The 20,930-nt window shown below is 43.7% G+C and overlaps 1 protein-coding gene across 4 annotated transcripts in view; it reads left to right on the top strand.

Annotated features, from left to right (window-relative positions):
• The first annotated feature begins 3,786 nt into the window (after positions 1-3,786).
• EPHB1 (EPH receptor B1) overlaps positions 3,787-20,930 on the top strand; it is a 457,257-nt gene continuing 440,113 nt past the window's right edge. For all 4 annotated transcript variants that reach the window (XM_061636580.1, XM_061636578.1, XM_061636583.1 and 1 more), the window contains exon 1: positions 3,787-4,204. In XM_061636580.1, coding sequence (XP_061492564.1) covers positions 3,946-4,204 — 259 coding nt within the window. In that variant the 5' untranslated portion in view covers positions 3,787-3,945. The remainder of the gene's footprint in view (positions 4,205-20,930) is intronic.

Genomic DNA, 20,930 nt, shown 5'->3' with positions numbered 1-20,930 from the left:
GACTACGGCGGCAGCTCAAGTCCTCCTGTCTCTCCAGTCCCTGCCTCACTGAGAAAGGGTGGGAAGGCGGCCAGCCACAGCCTTCACGTATGCGTTTGTCAATCACACGTGCGTGGCTGAGGGGGCCACTGAAAAGCCGGAGATCAACGTCTTTAATGAAACTATGGCCGGAGATGGCTCCCTTTTGCCGGAGACTCCGGCAGAAAACCGGAGATCTGGCAACCCTAGATGCAACTCAACTTGGGTGAGTTTGCATGGGTTAAAGTAGACAGAGAGGGAAACCTCCAGGCTTCCTAGAATGTCTTTCTGACCTAACCTGTGCTAATGTTCCTTCAGGTGCTAGACTGATACTCTTAGGGTTGCTGACCTCATTTCCATCCTGCTCCTCCCTTCTTCTTCATCCCACCTTGGGAGAGGAGACATCTTTCCTTTGTCTCTCTTCTGCAGGGATCAAAGTGCAAGCATGGCTTTTTGCATCTCCAACTCAGACAGAACTAGGAACTCTTTTCTACCAAGTATATATTTCCAGTAATAAACTAGGTTTTCTGATTTTCCTAACCCTTGCGTCTCTGTGTAATTATATTCAGGGGAAAGGATGTGTTGCTTCAAGCCAGAGTTTGCTCTTTTGCTCCTCTGCTAAGAGGATAGTTGTCAGGATAGCTGTCAGAAGGCTGACACAGTCCAGAATCCAGGCTTCAACCCAGACTGGCATGGCTCCAGAAAGACGAGTCCCCCAAGAGCATCTGGAGCTGCACAGCCACCACCTTCCTCAGCATCGTTCCACAAAAGAGGATATTTGCAATTGCGCAGTAGTTCTCATAAACTCCAGGTGCAAGGCAGCCCCCGCCTCAAGAAGCAGCCAAATGGCTGTCTCTTTCAAGTACCCCATGATCTCCCTGTTTCCTGTCTGCTTCTGCATCAGAGTGGATATGTGCTGTATTGTGGGATTTGCAGTGTGGGTTCAAGCCCTGGGAGCTCCTTCTCTCTTTTGCCCCAACTAGGGATGCTGGAGAATTCTGACAAAAACAGAAATGGGGACAGAAATGGCTGATGTTCCCTTATTCGTCCCAGGTCCGGAAGGGAACTCAGTCCAGTGAATATGACTGGTGTTGGCTGCTGTTGCTGCGGGAAAGGATGCCTTCCTATGTCCCTGCTCAGGATAGGGATGGGAGGGCCCATCCAAGACCAGCCTGCCCTAGTTTTCACAGAGGGAGGGACTAAGTTCATTCTGCCCTGTTTCCAGGTGGATTTTAAGGGGAGATCATTAAAAATTATCTCAGAAGCACACATGATAAACACACATTTAAAAACAATTTAAGAGGTGAGGGTCTGAGGATTGCAAGTGGCCTCTGCTCTCCCCCTCTCCTTTTCAAAATGTGCAGCCTGAGTGGCTAGTGCGTGGGGGTGTCCTTGCTGCAGGGCATCTAGAATGAGCATAGAGAAAAGCCTCCTGGGAGCGATGGCTCTTGGTGTTCCATCATTTCCAGGGGGACTTGCTCTATGTTCATACAAGACTTGTAGCAGGGAGGAGTCCTGTGCTTTAGCTGCTCAGGCTGTGGGGGGCTGGATACATGATTTCAAGAAGATTGAAAGGAAAAGTAAGGGGGAGGAGAGAAAACAGAGGCAGCACACAACCCCTGGACCACCTCTTCATGGAATCTGCTAAGGTCTGAAGTGGACCTTTGGTCTGATCCCAGTCAAGGTCCACATAGATCTGAAAAAGTGAGTCTGCTTTACAATCTGAACAGGGCGGATTCCTCCTCTGTCCCTACCTCTTGATGTGACTGTTGCTGGCCAGGCAAGCAAAAGGTGAATTAAGCTAGGTTGTAACCTGTGGATGGGGCCAGGAGCGTATAATCCGTAGACAGGGTCAGGGGACAGACTATGCTAGAATCATCAAAGGGCAATATTTTTTACTTGCCCTGCCCCCTCCCCCTCCCCTGGAACACTTATAAGGAGGCACACTCCACTAAGAATTTACATCTTCTCCCTTGGACATCTTTCTGGTAATTTTAGTAGGGACATGAACATATTTTAGTCTTTTTTGAAATATTTTGTTGCCTTAATTTTTTTTTTTTGCTTGCTTGCATTATCCTTTGCAAGTTGTCTTGGGGGGCTTTTTTGGTCAAAAGGTGGCACAGAAATAAAATTTAACAATAACAATAACACCAATCCCCCCCCCGTCCCTGGATATGTGGGCTTCTCTTAGACCTTTACAGTAGGCCTGCTGAAAGTTTCTAAGAGTGTTGGTTAAGTTCCAACCAGACATGCTTAGAAACCCTCTGCAGACTGTCATATAAATTAGGCAAAGGTCCAAAGAGTAGTCCGTGTGCCCGGGGATGTTGGGGGCATGGCTTGCATGTGTGCTTCTGTCCCTCTTAGTGTTTTACGCCCTCATGTGTTCAAGCAAACACTTGAACATGCCTGTGTTGAACTAGAAGTCCTCCCCAGAGCTTCATCCTGTAATGGCCTTTGTTTATGTGACTTTAATGATGATGTCACACCCCAGAATGTCTGAAAACCAATCAGATGCCGGATGACAAATGGGTAAGAAGGTCCTCTTATCTTTTTTGAACCCAACATTTAAAAAACCAAACAATGAAATTGGATATATGGTGGTACTGTGCATTGAGATCATATTCAGTAGCCTGCAAGTGCCCCTACGGTCTGAGGTAAGGCATGAGAGTCAGAGAGTGATAGAGGGCCTTCTCAGTGGTTGCACCCTGTCTGTGAAATTCCCTTCCCAAGGAGATCTGCCTGGTGCCAACATTGTTACTCTTTTCTGCACCAGGCAAAGATGTTTTCATTTTCCCTGGCTTTTTATGTTTTTAAAAACATGTTATTATATTTTATTTATGTAATTCATCTTTTTTTTTTAAACTACCCTGGAAATTCTGGTGAAGGATGGTATATAGATCTTGCAAGTGTTTTTTAAAATATTGTTTAGTTCAAGTGTACAAATAAAATGCAATTTTTTAAAAAATTGTGAAACCAACAAATAAATAACAGCTCTCTGGGTATGCTGTATAGCTTGTTACACAGAGATGTCATCTTGTGATCCTCAAATTCAAAAGTCGTTCGTACCCAGTCTAAATGTAATAAAAATCATTAAGAGAGAGAGAGAAAAGATGTTTGATCCCATTGGTTATTAGTGGGATTAAAATGATCCAGAGCCAGGGAAGGCCTCCTCAGCAACAGGTTCAGGAAATCTCTGGGCCTTGGAGACCAGGATTAGGCAAGACCTTCCGATTGTCTGGATATTAGTTAGCCAGTGAATTCTGTCTTCATGTCGGACAAGTCATGTGTAATTGATTGAATGCAAATCTGCAATTTCCCCTTTATACCAAGGAAAAGAGAAATGTTTTAGATAGGCACAGGAGACCCCGGAAGACAAGGGGGCACGCTGTAAACAAAAGCAAAGTGCAGCTGAAGATATAAAAATAGGCGGATTTCTCGTTAGCAAAAGGCAGGGGCTGGTTCCGTGCACGGTGACCTGAATTAACGCTGTATCAGTGAAAAAAGGAGCGCAGTGTTGCCAAGGTGTCACTAGGGGGCGCTCTTTCCCTTCCTTCGGGGCTCTTCTCCCCCGTTCTCTCCCCTTGGTTTACGGCAAAAGTTTTTCTAAAACTAACAATACCAGTGTAAGGAAATGCTCGCTGCTGATTGGCCGGGTTTTTTTTTTGTAGGTTTGATTCCTTGATTGGACAGAAGCTGCTGGGGGTGGGAAGAGTGTTGATGGTGCGCGGAGGGGGGGTGCCGGGGATCCCTCTCTCTCCCCCTCCTGCAGCCTCAGTGGCTGATCTTGTTCTCACTGTACACGCTTTACTACAGCTTGCAATGTGACACTAAAATATAGACTCACTCTCGCCCGCTCTCCCTCACACACACACCTCACACACACACACACGCACCCATACAGACACTCGCACATACGCAGACACACGCATGCACGCACACACGGACCCACGCGGACGACTGCCTAATCCGGAGTGGAGTTCTCTAACGGATCTATCGCTCGATCTCTCTTTGAAAGAACGTACAAGACGAAGCGACGAGAAAGGAACTAAATCTGGTCCAAAAAGGAACTCGCGCTCGCTCTCTGCTAGGAGCATCCCCGTCTCCTCTTGCATCATGTTTGGGGCTCCCATGCCATTGGATTTTGTAGTGCTTTTCTGCTTGGCATCTGCAATTGCAGCTGTGGAAGGTAAAGGGGGGGAAATGCGAAAAGCAAAAAAAAGGGGGGGAGAAAACTTTTTTGGTTACCTGGATCTGCTCAGTTTGCTGTTGATGATTAAGGGGTGGGGACATGCCTGCCGTTGCCTCCTTTTCCCTCCCCGCTCACCTTCCAGGTCTTTGGGACGAAAGGCGGGCGGGTTTGCGAGGCGGGCTGGCGGGGCGAAGGGAAGAGATGCGCTCAGGAGGGTCTGGCGGGCGGCGGGGGGCGAGCGCCGGGAAGCCCTTCCTAGCTTGCAAGTCAGCGGCTTTCCTTCCCATCCAGCCCGGCTGCAATGCAGTTCTGGCTCAGCCGGCTCTCAAGCCGGGATCTGCGCTGCCAGGGCAAGTTTGGAAGCGATTTTAGCGCAGGTCTCTCTCTCTCTCTCTCTCTCTCTCTCTCTCTCTCTCAGTCCCCGTTTCTTGGGCTCAAGTTGCCTTTGCAGGCTGCGGTCTGCCGTGCAGAAGGAAGCACCCGAGCGCCACTTCCTTGCGTGGGCCAAGGAAAGCGGGCAGCTCTTCGGGCGTGGGTCGCTCCTTGGAGGGGGTGTGCCCGCCACGGCAGGTAGCGCAGCAGAGTGGACTGCGGGCGGATCGCCCCGTCGGAAAACTGCCTAGATTGGGGGGCAGGGCTTGGCGCGGGCTTGACAGCGGGAGGTGGCCGCGCACGGGGAAAGAGCCGGACGGGAAAAGGACCCTCCCCGCTCCCTTTTTTGGAACGCATGGATTGTGTGCGTCTTCCTCGCCGCCGCGACGTGCGATTGGCCACAGTCCCGCGACTAGCAAAGCTGACCGTGTTGTGTCGGCTAAAGGGGGAAAAGCCGAGAAACGGGTCTGAAGGAGAGGGCCGGTACTGCTAGACGCTCATATTGGGAATGGCTTTCAGATATCTCAGACGTGTAACTTGCCGTCAGTCCCCCGAGGCTTCCTTTATGCGTGATTCCGTCCTGCTGTCCACAGCGGATCGCGCATATCTATATTGCCAGATTGGGCGATCGCTGGAGCGTTTATTGTAGCAAATACATCATCGTGACCTGAAGCCCCCGAGCTTTTCCGCCCACCACTCCTCCTCGTGGCTGGTGTGTGTGTCTTGTAGAACCTGCCATAGGCCCCACCCCCCGCCAACCCGTGAATGAATCAAGCCTTAAATCAAACCTTGGCTCGCTCCCGCCCCGTTTTCTGCTTTCCACAGAGCGTGTCTGGGAGTTTGTGTCGCACCTTCTATCCCCGGCCCAAATCCTCGGGGATTATTTTGTAGACCAAAGAGGCACCAGCGACAGAAACTTCCCCACTCATACAAAGGAGTGTGCGTGTGTGAGGGGCGGTTTACTGAGTTCACCAACGGGGGGGGGGGGAAGGACACGACATCCATCCTTAGGTGATGAACAACTTTTGTTCTTCACATTAAGGTGGCCAAATTTAGTTGGGAACATCTTTCTGAAGAATGATGTCTGGATCCTTAGAAGGAAGAGGCAGAAGGCTGACAGTCATTCCTGCTTGGATGATGAATGACAAACGTGGCCATTCAAAAGATGTTCACCTGGTGCAATTAAACAAAAGCGTGAAACCAATTTTCCTGCTCCCTTGATGCAACAGGGCAGTGCAACTTTGGAAACCGATCAGTCTGATCCCTGCCTTCTTCAAGGCTGAGACCCCTGTTCTATGACTGGGGCCATCTTCTATGAATCAGGCTGTGGCAGTTTTCTTTTCCTTTTTTTTTTTTTTTGTTTAAATAACCTCTTCTTTTTTGTTTAGGGCTGCAGGGATCCGCTTTTTAATCCCTGCCTTTTCCGTGATGTAAGTGAGGGATGGGATTAGCTGGAAGAAAAGTATTTCTGATCTTTTCCTTTCTTTTCAAAAGGTGCATTCCTTCTTGTTGTAATGATCTTCTCCCAGCTGGTTGTCTTTGCAGGGGCTCTTTATTTCTTTATTTTTTAAAGTGCTGGATTCAAGGGAGGAGCCTGCAGCCCACTGAAAGCAGAGGGGGACACCTCTGGCCGTTACTTGATTCTTTACTGCTGACAATTAGAAGGCTGTACATGCAATTTAATCCTGACCTATTTTTTTTGAATTTATAAAAGAAAAAGAAAACAAAAACTCTAATGATGGTCTTTTGCAACATGCATATTCTACATTTGGGGAGAGAGTAAAGACTGTCTAAGACTATATCAAAAGGGATGAGGCAGCAGCTGCTTAATTTGTGTAACTTTTCTCACTTTTTGTTAATTACTGTTTTGAATTTGGTGGACCAGAGGGAGAGAGAGCGAGAGCGAGCGAGAGCGAGAGCGAGAGCGAGAGAGAGCGAGAGAGAGCATGGCCAGGATATGGCATAATGCCTATAAAGATAGAGCATGGTTTATGTGTCTGGGATTTCATGGGGTTTATTCTATCTTTGACTTATTCAAGAGGAGGTAGAATGCTTTTGTAATTTCTGAGTTTGCATGGTTTGATTTTTTTAAAACAGCAACAGCAACGATACACACACACAGGAGATGATTTTTCATCGGGGGATACACAAAGGATCCATTCCATTTCATATAAGAAACCATCCTTTGAATTTTGCCTGATAATCCTTTGAAACACTGATTTTGTATCACTTTCCTTCCCATTGCTTATCTTCCAAATGTCTTCTACATTTATAAGGTTTTTTTTAAAGGCATGTACGCTTTCTGGATGCATTTTCAAAGTGTGTATAGTGAATTCTTGAATGGTCCAAGTAGGTATTTATAAGACATTTCAAGACAGCTTGAAATTTCTAAAAATAAAAAATGCATATACATTCAGTAAATCAAGAGGATGTTGTGTCAGTAAAACTATCTAGTTATCCTTGTTCCCTTCTGGCATTTTGCCATACAACAGCTGACCACAGTCTGGTAGTTGTGTTCTCTGTATGGAAGTCAGACGTTTGAATCGACCTGTACTTCAGTACCGAATCATGAAAGGTTCCAGCTCTTTTTCTTTTAACTCCCTCCCCACTTTTCTTTTTGTTCTGGAGTTAAGCTAACCCCAGGGCAAACAGCTTTGCTTGCCTAGCTAATTCCTAGCAATCACAGTGAAAAAATATATTACATCTTGGCAAAGCAAAAATGACAATGGCTGGGAGTGGCAAGGGCTTGGTTGTGCTGCATATGGTTTCACAATACCTGTGTCGTTGTTTGGGATTATGTTGGCTTTAGGATTATGGCGTGGACCGGAATGCTATTGTAAGGAGTGAGGGAGAGGGACACTAGAGAATGAGTGAGTGCTGATGATGCAACATTACATGACAGAGCTTGTGACAGAAGTGTATCTCTTAGTGTTTGTAGAAAAAAGTGTGGCACTAAACATTAAGTTCTCAACTCAGGCTGTGATGTCTTAACATTTCCAGGACTTGCTACATCCAGACAGACCATTGGTATTAATGGGAAATCCTCAAGAAGGGTTGTGAACATTTTCCTCTTTGTTTGCATATGGAATAAGGATGTAGGTGGAGATGAGTGAATGCACTCTAGCTGCTTTTTCTTTGTGCACCCATTGTTAAGGATTTTGGTACTAGAATGGAACGTTGAAGTGAACTATCATCGGCTCTCCTCCTGCATGCAGTCTTTTGAGATAACGTACATAGTAACCGAAAAGCCAAACTTTGTGAAAATGCAGCAAGGATAGAACTGCAGGCCTGGTTCACACAACACATAGGAAGCACTTGATTTCTCCACATTCATTTTCTGTTCACATGATGACTGGCAGCTGAATGTGTGAATGGACCCAAGCTGAAAAGGATTTCATTACATATGTGTTGGGAATGCCTTGTAGCTTCTGCATTTTGGAGCAGGATTATAAAAATTATTGGCCCAATCCCTGGATGTTTGCTAGCAATGGACCCAATGGTGACAGTTCTAATCCCTAGTATTAAGGGATTTCCTTTTAATGGCTGTTAAGTTTGTGTTGGCTAGAAGATAGAATTCCAAACAGGAAAATGTGGGACTTCATAATAGAAGCTCAACTCAACATCAGTGCAAGAGTCTCAACCGGAAAGTGTCAAAAAATACATTCCTATTTATTAAAAAAAAATTATTTCAGTTTTCTGTCACAAAATGTGACCCCCTTCCCAAGGCAGCCTAACTATAAAACAATATCATATTATTAAAAGCAGGTCAAAAGCAGCAACAAACAAATATAAAACAGTACAACAAGGTAGCAAAGAGAAAGGAAGGAGGCATATTTCAGTCTGATTACAAACCAAAAGCATAGTGAAACAAGACAGTTGTTAGTGGGCATCAGAATTCAAGCAGACAGGGGCCCCGATGAATCTCCTGTGAATAGGGAGTTGCATAGGGTGGGTGCCACAACAAAGAAGTCTCTGTCCCATGCACCAACCCAGCTGCCTCTCTGATCTGAAGTATGGCCTCCATTGAAGATGAGTGAGTGATCAGATTCATGTGGGAGGATACATCTTTCAAGTACAGTAGGGCCCTGCTTTTTGGCACTCGCTTTTCGGCGTTCTGCTAATACTGCGATGCCAGCAGGGCGATCAGCTGTAGCATGGGGAGCTCCAGCTGACAGCGATCAGCTGTAGCACATGAGCTCCCTGCGCTCCAGCTGATCGCTGTCAGCTAGAGCGCGGTGGCTGGAATACAGTAGGGCCCCACTTTCTGGTGTTTTTTGTTTTTTGGCGGGGGCCTGGAACGTAACCTGCCATATGAGTGGGGCCCTACTCTGTAACTTGGCCTCCAACTTAACTGGTGATTCCTATTTGACATTTTATTTCCATTTGTCCTGTTCTATATTACCTATAAAACTTCTTTTTTCTATAACAGTACACTTTGTAAATGTTATAATTTAGTGTTTCTTTGTATTTAAAAAAGAAAGTCTGGAAAAAATCACAACAAAAAGCTTTTCTAAAAGGAAGGGATTTCATTTAAGGTAATCCAAAAATTCTCTCTGTGGTCTTTGATCAGTGATGATCTATTCTCTCATGCAATCCATCCCTTGATGTTGCAGTCATCAAATGCATGTATGAAGCCCATAGAAAGAGCTCTTATAGAATTATTTTTATTAGGTCCTTTAGTCCAGGGATAGGGAACCTGTGACCCTCCAGATGTTTTTAGTCTCCAGCTCCCATCAGCCCCAGGGAGCATAGCCAATGGTCAGGGAAGATGGAAGTTGTAGTCCAACTCATCTGGAGAGCCACAGGTGAGCCAGCCCTTAGTCTGACATTCTCCTTTAAAAGATGATGCTCCTTCCTTAAAGTTTCCCAGACTGATTACTCTCCAGTGTTGCCCTGAAAAGGCCCAGGAATTAAGAGTGCACAACCTCCTTAGGCAGCCTATTCCATAAATTTTCATTTCACCAAATCATATGGGCTAATGTTGCAGTCCAGACTTGTAAATCATTCTCACACACTGTTTGGGTTCTTCTGTATTCTGCCAAGTTCAAAATGGTTAGACCTTGAGGCTCACACAAGTAACTGTCCTTGGAGAATATGGTATCATACCAAGTAATGTTCCCATGATATATTGCTTGTGATTTAAAGGTCTGTAGGAATGAAGGTTGACCTGAAGCTCTCTGAGTTGGTTTATGATTCACAGTTTGGTTATTTAGGCGATGTAGGGACAATTTCCATGTCTCTAGAATGGAATCTTGGACAGATACTCAGATCCTATTGAGTGGCTGGGGCTTAAGTGCTGTCTTTCCACAAGTACAATCCCATGAGGAGGGAGAGTGAGTGACTAGTGACCAGCCCAAATGACTGATGGATGAACTCAGCTCAGCTGAAATGAAAAAACATTTTCATCCAAACATTTTTAGAGAATGCTAAAAAACAAGCCAACTCTCAGAAGCTCCCCTCCCAGTATTTTCTAGGAATGCTAAAACAAAACAAAAAATTAAGCATACAAATGGATAAAGCTTGCACCATCCTTCTAAGCTAGGAACACAGGAAGCCGCCTTGGACTGAGTCAGACTATTGGTCCATCTAGCTCAGTATTGTCTACACTGACTGGCAGCAGCTGTCCAGGGTTTCAGGCAGGGGACCTTTCCAGCTGTATCTGGAGATGCCAGGGATCGAATGTGGGACCTTCTGCATACAAAGCAGATGGACCACTAGCATTTCCCTTCAAAAAATACCTTTGAGAAGGGGAATGGGTAACTGGTGTGGAAGAAAAACAAGCTTCCCATTGTGTTTAGTTAAGATCAGTCAGAGACACCTTTATTTTGTTTCATACAACTGTATGGAGAGAACTTGGAAATTCCAATGTTCTCTCCGTTTATTTTGTTACAGCACATATTTATACCATTCCCCAAAAGCACATGTAACAGGTTACAATGTCATCATTTTAAAATGTCATTCCAGCCTGTCATCTTGACCTGTTCTACTGTCTTCTCATGAGGCAGAAAACATAGTGCAGAGAAAAAACATTAATCAGGGTGACCATTTTTTGGTCTAAAGTCGTAAGGATTGCCTATACATGGCTTGCAATGGTTTCCTAGCCTGTTTGCACTTCTTATTTACTCTTACTTTCAGTTTCAGCACAAGCATTTTCCTAGGAGCATCTTTTTGGCTTCTCCTTTAATACATTAAACAGAATCAGTCTTAGTGTCATTCTTTGCTTTCACAATTCAGAACCAAAGCTAGGAAATCTGAAACAAAGTTTAAGGCCTAGTTTTTGCTGTTTCCACACTGGCAACAAGAAGGACTTCCTTAGAAACAGGAGAGGCCTTCATAGCCTCTCCAAAACTAGAGAGGAAATGTTAAGGAACATGATTTCCTGACAGAGAACTATGGGGTTCATAGTTTTTTCTGGCTCCCAGATTGAATTGAGTGGCAGAGAAAATGATAAACTCATGCTCAGTGGTGGTGGTGATGATGATGATTTAAGCTTGTTAGTCACTTGTTGCACAAATTGTCTGTAAATGACTTTCATGTTAAAACATAAGCATAAATCAAAATACATTATAATAGAAACACATACAGAAGCAGTTCATAAATTCACAGAGCAGCCCACTACACCCAGTAGCAGCCCTGTTTATGCCCAAGAACATTCTTCCAATTATGGAAAGGCTGTCAAGGCCTCTACTGTTTCTAGTGACACCTTCCTCTTGCTGGTTACCTCCTTCTCAAAGGGGTTTTTGTGTTTTTTGGTTGGGAAGGGGAAGGTTGACGAATGGCAAAGGGGGCTGGAGTGCAGCAGGGGCAACGATGAATCCTATTTTGAGCCAGATCCAAATATGAAGCGACATAGGCCCAACTTGAAATGTGGTGAGACTTTTCATACAGGGAGTATATAGTTTGAACAATTGTGAATATGCCTGCTTCACTAGCCCAAATTCACGCAAGTTTTTATACCTCAACCACTTTAACTTTGATAGTGTGAACCACTGAGAATTTATATTTAAGTATATGTTGATTGGATGCATTGTTTACTAAAGGAAAAACAATGTTTCACTTTCACTTGTCTTGAAACTGTACCCATTCTACTTGAAAAACATGTCTAAAAAAACAAACACAAGGCAAGTTGGATGTTTGGCTTACGGATGACTGAGTTTATTTGTGGTAAACTGAGGTTCTTTGTAGGTGATGACCCACTTGTAATATAGGAATGTCTTGTTTCAGCTAAATCTGACGCCATGTGTTCTTAGGGTTTGACACCTTGCACATTCTTGCAGGCTGTATGGATGCTCTGACACCTGGGGTATAGAAAGTTGTCTCTTTGCAAAGAATTTCTGAGTGGCTGTCGTGTTTTTTTAAAGTAACTTCTGATGTAAGTATAATTAGAAAGTGCATGAATGGGAGATGTTGCAAGATAAAAACTTGGAGAACCCATCATGCAAATGTGCTATAAAACACTGATACTGTACCTATGTGGTGGTTCAGAAATCAGTGAAGGATTTTTGGAGTCTTGTGGATGGGATAAACTTGTTAGGTTGCCAGCAGCAACTATAGGGCCCAGTTTTACGTGGGGGTAAAGGGAAGGTAGGACTTCTGGATCGAGGAACTGGGCTAACAGTATGGTCCAGCAAAATTTAAAATTCCATTGGTGGTTCTCCATAAGCTTGAGAAATATTATCATGAAAAATGAGTTTGTATAATTTTATTGTAGAGTTGTGTTTCCATTAAATCATATACGCTATTTTTCTGATTTGCGAAGCCGCTTTGGATGCCATGAGAATGGTAGCCCACTCGGCATATAATATTTGGTACTACAGGAATCTTAGAGTGTAGTCCTACAGATGTTCACTTAGAAATAAGCGGCCTTGAATTTAAGGGGACTTACTCCCCGATAAGTGTGTATAGAATTGCAGCCTAACATTCACTTTAAGAAAGAAAATGTCAACATTTTGTGGTGATTTTACTATTTCAGGCCCAATGATAGAACAGTGTGCATCCGCAACACTTAAAAGCAGCAAAATAACAACAACTTGGTAGGGCTCTGCAGTCATATTCTGTTTTATCTTTGCAGTTCCCTCCCCGTTCCCCCTGCCATATGCTAAAACCAGAGAACACTGGTCAGCAACCAGTGTTGCCCACTCTGAGAAATCATGGGTTGGATCCAGAGAAATGCCTATGGAAGGGGGTGGACAGAAGCCAAGTTTTCAGCCACCCCCACCCCCCAGCCTCTCCTCTGGTTCAGAGAATGCTGCTGAATAGAGTGAGCTGTGGAATGGGGGCTGAGGGGGAAAGGGGTTTCCCCAAATCTGATGAAGGAACCTTCCACGAGCTGCCAGGTGGAGGAGTAGGGGAGGGAAAGTCAGTATTGCCAGCAGCTTTCCATGGTCTTTTTTCTGGATCCAGTCCCATGGCAGATAAAGTGCCACCCTTTCTGGTGACCTGCACCTACCAGTCACCACAGCTTCCCTGTGTCTCTTTCCTCATCATTAAGAAGAAGAAGAAGGATTGTTGGCATGCATGGCCCAAAGTGACTGTTGTTCACCATTTTCCTTGGGCAAGAGATAGGCAAAATGTTGATCCCACTCCACCCTAGTACACCACACGTCTATGCATCTTCCCTCTGTTTCCTCTGCTTTCTTGGGTTTGCAATGGATGAGGCAAGTAGCAACATTGTGAAGGCCAAGTTTGGTTCTTACTAGTTGCTGGGCCTATCACAGAACTATGATGCTGGAAAATATTCAGTGGGTCATCTCTAGTCCATTGTCCCAAGGTCTCTTAGAGATAAAGCACCCCCCCCCGAATCTTCACCTTTCTCTTGAAATCTTCCAACAAAAGAAATTCCACAGCTGCCCTTGCATGTCTTATTCTATTTCTAAACTGCTTTTATAGAGTAGCTGGAAATCAGACCACACAAACAGCACAAGTGATGCAGTTCGCCACCTGGATTTACTTGGGGCTTGGGTTTCCAAAACTGTAGGATGTTTTCAGAGGATCCTACTTGCCCTTTGGTTAAGTAGTTTTGGAAAGAGTAAAGAGGGAGGGGGCAGATGGATGAATCTTCAATAGCATCTGGGCTGTTCCTTTATAGCCAGGAGAAGTAGTGGAGCAGCTGCGCATGAGTGAAGCTGTCAGGCTCACTTGACTGCCATTGGTTTCGTATAGAATTAAGCTCAAAATGGTGCTTTTGTAGAGTTAAAGGCACTTAAGATTATAGAAGGATTCTGTGTTCCTATAAACATTACTGCAGTTATATTTCTTAAACTTTTGCTACCCGGGGCACAATCCCACCCCGTGGATTGTAAAAGGAGGAACACTTCATTCTTGTACATACAGTAGGGCCCCTCTTTACGGCACTTCGCTTTACAGCGCTTCGCTAATGCGGCAGTCATAATTAGACTCAATTAGACTGAAGCCCCACTCATACGGTGCTTGTTCCGCTTTTATGGCAGTTTTCGGGCATTGTGCGCCATTCTATTCAACGAGTTCTGCTTTTTGGCGGTTTTTGCTTTTCGGCGGGGGTCCGGAACGTAACCCGCCATATGAGTGGGGCCCTACTGTATTTTTAAAAAGATACATATACACTTTCTTGATCAACTTTCAGAACAATCAACTGGCATGCTCCTTGCATTTCCTCTCAGGGTGCCTCACCTTGTCCTTTGCCTACCCAGTCGAGGCTCAGGTGATGCCATCTCTCAGCCTCTGTGAATGATGGCCTGGGACCATGACAGAATGGGCTAGTGTTGGAGTGTATTCTTGAGGTTGATATGAATCATTTGGAGATAGGGATGGAATCTACGGAAGCTTCCTGCTTCAGCACTAGAACAAGAAAGCTCTGATGCTGGAAGAGTGAAATGATTTTCTAAGTTGTCCATATAGACAAGCAGGGGAGGGTTTTCTGTCTCCTAATACTGGGCAAGAGGAGTTACCAAGTAGCTGTCATTGTCCAGTCTAACCACTCTGGCGGTATCATGAGTCCTCACTTAGCCTCACTTTCTTTCTCTTAACTTTGGGTCCAATGTTGTTCACTGGCCAACTTTTCTGTAGAAAGACAAAATTAAAATTTCCGAACATGTAGAAACTGACATCTGTTTTAATCTGTTTTTAGCTTAACTGTTGTTTTTAATTACATTTTGGTTTTGTTTTTTTAAAAAACCTGTTTTTAACTTTGTATTTTATTAACAATTCTAATCTTTGTTTTTTGTAAACCACTTAGAGGTTCTATTTATGATCAAGTGGTATATAAATTTTGTTAATTAAAAATAAATTAAAAAAAGAGAGCAGCAAACACCAAACTGGTGACAGATGGAGAATTTATGAAGTCGAGGGGGAAATGCCCAGTGAGGTTCAATGGTATATCTTCATCAGGGGGACAATAATTTTCTGTGTTCTCCTATGCTAGCAAAGGGTGTTCTCCTAAACTTTCAACAGATGAAACTAACTTTCTGAAAGACAAGGGAAATCTGTAGGCAGTTTTATGCCCTGTTGGGCTCTACAGCCTTTCTAGGTTCTTATAAATACAGGGCCTGCAACAGCACCCAGATACCTAATTAAGGTCCATTAGTGCTTCCATTTGGTCTACTTCTTGGCTGTAGGCTTATGGTGGGATGTAGCATTACTCTGGAGCATTGCAGGAACAATTAATTGGTTGCTTCCCAGGCTCAGCACTGCCAGCAGGTAAAGGTGGGGAGCAAACAGGGAGCACCTGGTTGGCCAAGAAAGTGGGTAGATGAGCGGAGAGAGAAGCCCACAAGTATGGGCAGGCGGATTTACCCCAGGACACTTTGCCAGGGGCCTCTCTGAACTTTCATATATATGGCAAAGGATCTAGAGGAAAGCTGCTGCAATGAACAGTGACCTATAAACCAGTTAAGCAATGTTTTATCAACCTCCTTTGTTGGCCTAAAATGAATTTAGATTAAATACCCTGGTTTAGGGTTATAATTTGTAACTGCCTTCCTAGCTCAGTACCTTTTTATCAAGGGGTTGTTTTTCACGCAGCACTCAAATAGCAATTATTGTGGACACAGCTAGATATTTTAACACAGGTGTGGTGAACCTTTGGCCCTCCAGATGTTGCTGAACTAGAATGCCCACCATCCCTGGCTTTGGTTATGCTTGCTGGGGCTGATGAACATTGTAGTTCAGCAACATCTGGAGGGCCCAAAGTGCTCCAAACATGTTTCAACAGTTTTGCTTTGTGGCATGTGCTACAGTTCTTCATGCGTCATCTGAAACACTTGTGCCTTCCTTCTCCCTTCACCTGCTGGTTCCTTTGACTAAGATCCAGAGTTATACCGTAGGGGCTTTAAATTAGTTCCAGAACTTTCTTTGTGCCACCCTTCACTGTTTAGTCCCTGTTAGGCTCTTGACAACTTTAATAGTAACCTTCCCAAACTTGACAAAGAAGAGCATTATTATTTCTAGTCTATCAAGGAAATTACTTTGATAATAAAGCAATATCCTGGGAGAGATTTCCAATTGAAAGGGAGATTTTGGATGAAATATGTCTGAAGTATGGTATAGCAATTTATTCCATCTGATTTGATTTGAAGCCAAAGTGAGTGCCTTCCTCCAAGGTCCTATAAAGAAAACACCTTTTATGACACTTACTTCATTCTTTTAAATCTTCCTAGACTTACTTGGGACATTTTACTCCGTGAAGGATTTAGGGCTCTGTTCAGAAAATCTTCTGCTTTACACATTCCTCTGTGTTTGTGTGTGGGTGCATATGAGAGACAGAGAGAGAGAATGTGAGTGTTTGTGGTAAATTTGATTGTGTGTGGTGTTTTCACTACAGACAAAAGAGAATAACCAAAGTGCAAGCAATAATCTTTGCTTCAGTTTTACAGTGCGATCAATATGTGGTGGGCATCCCACTGTTTTAATTGGAGTGTACCATTTTAGCATCAGCTGCGGAATTATATGTGTGAATGCTATCCCCCAGAAAATCTAGCCGTACAAAGAAAAGTATTTTTGCATAGCTGTCTCCGTCTTTGGTGATCTTATTATATGCAGGGAGAGGGGTTTAGGTTGTCCCCTCTCCCATGAGGGAGCATTCAGTCATGCAGTTTGCCCCCTGCAGTCTAGCATGGTTCAGTCCAATAGAGCCATATCATGATACAGCGGCATGTGTCCATCAGCTCTTACTACTTTAAGAGCTCATTACATTAAATCATTGATTCTTGTTGTGCTCTCTCTACGTAATAAATGAGCCTCACTGTCAATACTTTCTTCCACTATGTCACAATCAAGATGAAATCATTTTCCATAGAAAAACAGGTTGCATTAGATAAATCTTCCACTAGAAGGCATACCATCTACCCCTCCAAACTGTTCTTCTTTCCAGCTTTTCCAGGATTCTACTTTGAACAAATAGGAGTGCCTGTTTGTGTAGCTATTACTAATGCCAACATTGTCATTTTTACACCAAGATGCTGTCTTTATTTGGCACATGGACTGATCTTTTGAGTGCTCCTCCAACATGTCTCCAACACATGTGAAGACTGACTTGCCATCATGGGTGTCTGCAGGAATTTTCCCAAAAGAGGAAAGACTAAATACTCCAAATGAACATACAGTAAATAGCACATACATACATACATACATACATACATACATACATACATACATACATAACTAGCATTAGAGCACAGGGCTACAGTTTCTGGTAGATATGGTGACTGACTGGCAATGAGATCTGAGTAGACCTGGCCTTTGAGAAATTCCAGGTGTATCCCTCCATTATTTCTCAACAGGTAGACCAACTGTTCATCTATAGATAGACCTGGCATCTAGGCAAGGTTTTCAGCCTTCCTTCATCCCCTCAAGCCTTTAATTAATTGCATTGTTGCTATTTTCAGCTTCTCAGCTCTCCCTGCATTTCCTTAAAGCAGCCTTTCCCAACTAGTGGGCCACCAGATGTTGTTGGACCACAATTCCCATCTTTCCTGACCATTGGCAATGCTGGCTGAGGCTGATGGGAGTTGTGGTCCAGCAACATCTGGTGGCCCACTAGTTGGGAAAGGCTGTCTTAAAGGAACCCCACACTAGGATAAACAACACTGGACTGCACTTTAGGGCTGAAATACACTACTCAGCTCCCCACACACCACAACAAAATGGGTATAACAACACCTAGGTAGCGTAACCCACATTCTCTTGGCCACATCCCTGCAAAATGGATGCAATAACTGTGGACCTTCTGATCATGAGCTACCATCTTTGCTGCAACCTTTTGTTTTGGGGCAAATTTTACCCAATCATAGCTATACTAGAATCTGTTGTGGCACATGGTGATCTCATCAAATGTCATAGATTAGATTCACACACAAAAAGAAGTCATCATATTGAAAAAGTCAGTTTATGATGATGCTGTCACAAACTACATGTCACAGACTAACCTAAATATCTTTATGATCATGTCATCACAAACTAAAAATTGGCTAGGGTGGCCACTTATGCATTGCCAAAAAAGAGGAGAGGGTATCTGAAATATACAGATTTGCATCATATTTGCATATTTTAATATATATGTATAGATGCTAATTGTAGAATAATGAACATAATTTACATAGAAATACAGTACATCTCACCACAGTGGAGAAGACTGTGACCAGGTGGCCTGTGTGCCTGCCCAATCTTCTGCCTATGTGCTAACTGTTGATAGGCAACTTCAAGATCCCTTTCTCTCCCTCCTTATGCCTATGTCTCTTTAAGTGGATTGGGCTTTGGAAGCCCTTCAAAAAGAGGAGTCCTTTAAACAGAGGACTGTCCTTTGACAGCCCTTCAAATAGAGAGCTATCCTCTGTATAGCAGGACACACGATCACCCTAGAATTGGCCCAAATTGATCATTGCTGAAGCTTCTGAAATTTGCAAGTATGTAAAAGGAGATCTTGCTAAAAGAAGCCTAACCAGCTCCTGTGATTTGCATAAATACAAGTCTGACGCTGCAATCTTGTACTCACCAGGAAATAAGCCCAATTCACTTTACAGTGGGACTTTCTTCTGAGCAGACATGCATAGAATTGTCCTGTAAATCATGGATCACAGTTTTTTTAATTGTTACCTGACCCCCCCATTGTTCATTTACTTGCTAATATCTGATTGCATCCCCTACTTTTTCTCCCCTTATGTCAACACAGGGAGACTCTGCTGGAATACTGTAGACTTGCAAGAAGCAGGGGTGGTGGTGGTGCTGTAAGCTATTCAATGGATGGAAACATAAGGGCTGTTCTTGCTGCCACTCCAAGCCTTAAATGAACAGGGAGTCACAATCTCCATACATTACTGCCTCCAATCAGGGGAAATGGTACCGTGATTTCCTCTGACTGGACAAGCAGGTGAGTGGGCAGGGGAAGGAGCACGTATAATTTGGAAATCTGTTTGTCCCAGGTGAGTACATAGGCTAGTAGCAAACTGCATTGCTGGAGCAGTGGCAATCATGACTGCTTTGCAAGCAACATTTTCCCTGCACAGACTGGGTTTGGACAATCATCTCAGCTTTTATAGGTGGAGATATGAACGAGCTTCATAGCATCACATGCAGCTCCTTTGTTCTTCCCTTCTTGTGAACAAACAAGCTTCCTGTTCCTTACAAACTGGGAAACTGGTTAATGACTTCCAAACAAGCCAACATATGAAGTCATGGTGTAAACTTGGTCTAACATCCTGGCTTGTTTGGAAGCCATTAACCGTAGTTTCCCAGTTTGGATGTAATGGGAAGCTTTAGCTAACTGCGGGCTTCTTGGCTTGTTTCCTGGCTTGTCTGAAGGGAGGAGTGAAGTGGTGATGGGAACATGAGGTTTGCTCTTATCTTGGCTTTGCAAGCTCAGATCTGATGGCCTGGATGTAGCCAATGAATACTTCTATGTGAAAGGAAGAATGCCCATATAGATTGCTATATATGATTGTTGTAATATGTGTCTATTTTTCCTTTGTGTAAAATAACATGCATATGATGACCACTTGTGATGATTTGCACATGGCTTGTCTTACATGGAAGTGCAACCTATGTAGCAAAAACATTTTGTCTCAACTAGATAGAGTTCATTATGTATAGTGAAAGCCTGATTAATTTACAAACCACTTTTAACCAGAACACCTCAAAATTGTTAGTATAGGCATTTCCCAGCCACCTTTAAAATTAGACTTTAAAATTGCCTAACTTTTTCCATACCAGCACTTCAATAATAAAGTAGTTAGCAATGATATTTTTATGGGGGTTCTTATCCCGTTAGAACGAAGCATTCCTCATTTAATTTGAAAATCAGGCAAACCAAGTCTGTACATTGTCAGTACTCAGTGAATCATAACAGGTTATAACATAAAACATTAGTGCAATTTAAGGCAATTGAGATGGCTTCAACCACAGTTAATTACAGTCTCCCTTTCCTCTGCCTAAAACAAAAGGCAAAGAGCTGTTTAAAAAGCCCACTCTGCCAGATGCCAATACCTCCTGAAATGATAATACCCCCACTTCTTGCAAACTTCTTTGGGACTTGGATGTTTTCATTTCACACATGTTTCTCAGCATTTAATCCCTGAGCCATCTAAGCACAAGCCAGAGGGTCTCCTTTCATTGCCACACACAGCTCTTAGCGCAAGCCCCTCTTGTTTGCCTTGCTAATATATATGTGTTATTGCACATTGGAACCGGTGGTGGGCAGCCTGTTGATGGCAAGTCACCAGGTTAGCAAGACACAAAGAGATCTGCTTAGCACCACAATGAGTTTGAAGTAAAGACAAGGGGGTCTCATGTTGCAAATTCTAGGTGGCACATCCATTGCTTGAGGAAATAGCACAGCTGGCACCTTGAATAATTCCCTATCGAAAAAAAGCATTTGAATTGCTATTGTACATTAAGCCTAGGCTATTTATATTGTTTCCATTTCCAACCTTAGATTACTGAGTATTTGAAGCAGGAGGGAGAACACATTATTATGTATCCCTGGAATTTAGCTTGTGATTACATTTTATTTGGAAGAGTGGGGAGTAAGGGAAGTCAGAGAAGGCAAGGTTATTTCTCCAGGTACTTGTGTGCATATGGCACAAAAATACACTCTGATCTGTAATGATGCTGAGTCTATTCTCTGGTATTTAAGAGGAACAATGCAAAGGTGCTTTTCCAGGTTCCAGATGACCCTGATGACTAATGCTGTACAGTAATACAAAATGCTGCGAAAACTGAAGGAAGGTTTTTGTTCCAATATTCAGAAAACAAGGCTGAATTTGATGCAGGAATGACCTTGCTGCAGCCTATCCCTGAAACAGTAGTAAATTCATATGCAGATGTTTGTTCTCAGAGGGTTGCTATACATGATTGACATGGTTGACTAATGCCAGCTCAAGTG

The sequence above is a fragment of the Rhineura floridana genome, chromosome 7, assembly GCF_030035675.1.
Source record: "Rhineura floridana isolate rRhiFlo1 chromosome 7, rRhiFlo1.hap2, whole genome shotgun sequence".
In the NCBI taxonomy this organism is placed as follows: Eukaryota; Metazoa; Chordata; class Lepidosauria; order Squamata; family Rhineuridae; genus Rhineura; species Rhineura floridana.
This window is presented reverse-complemented; position numbering and strand designations above follow the sequence as displayed.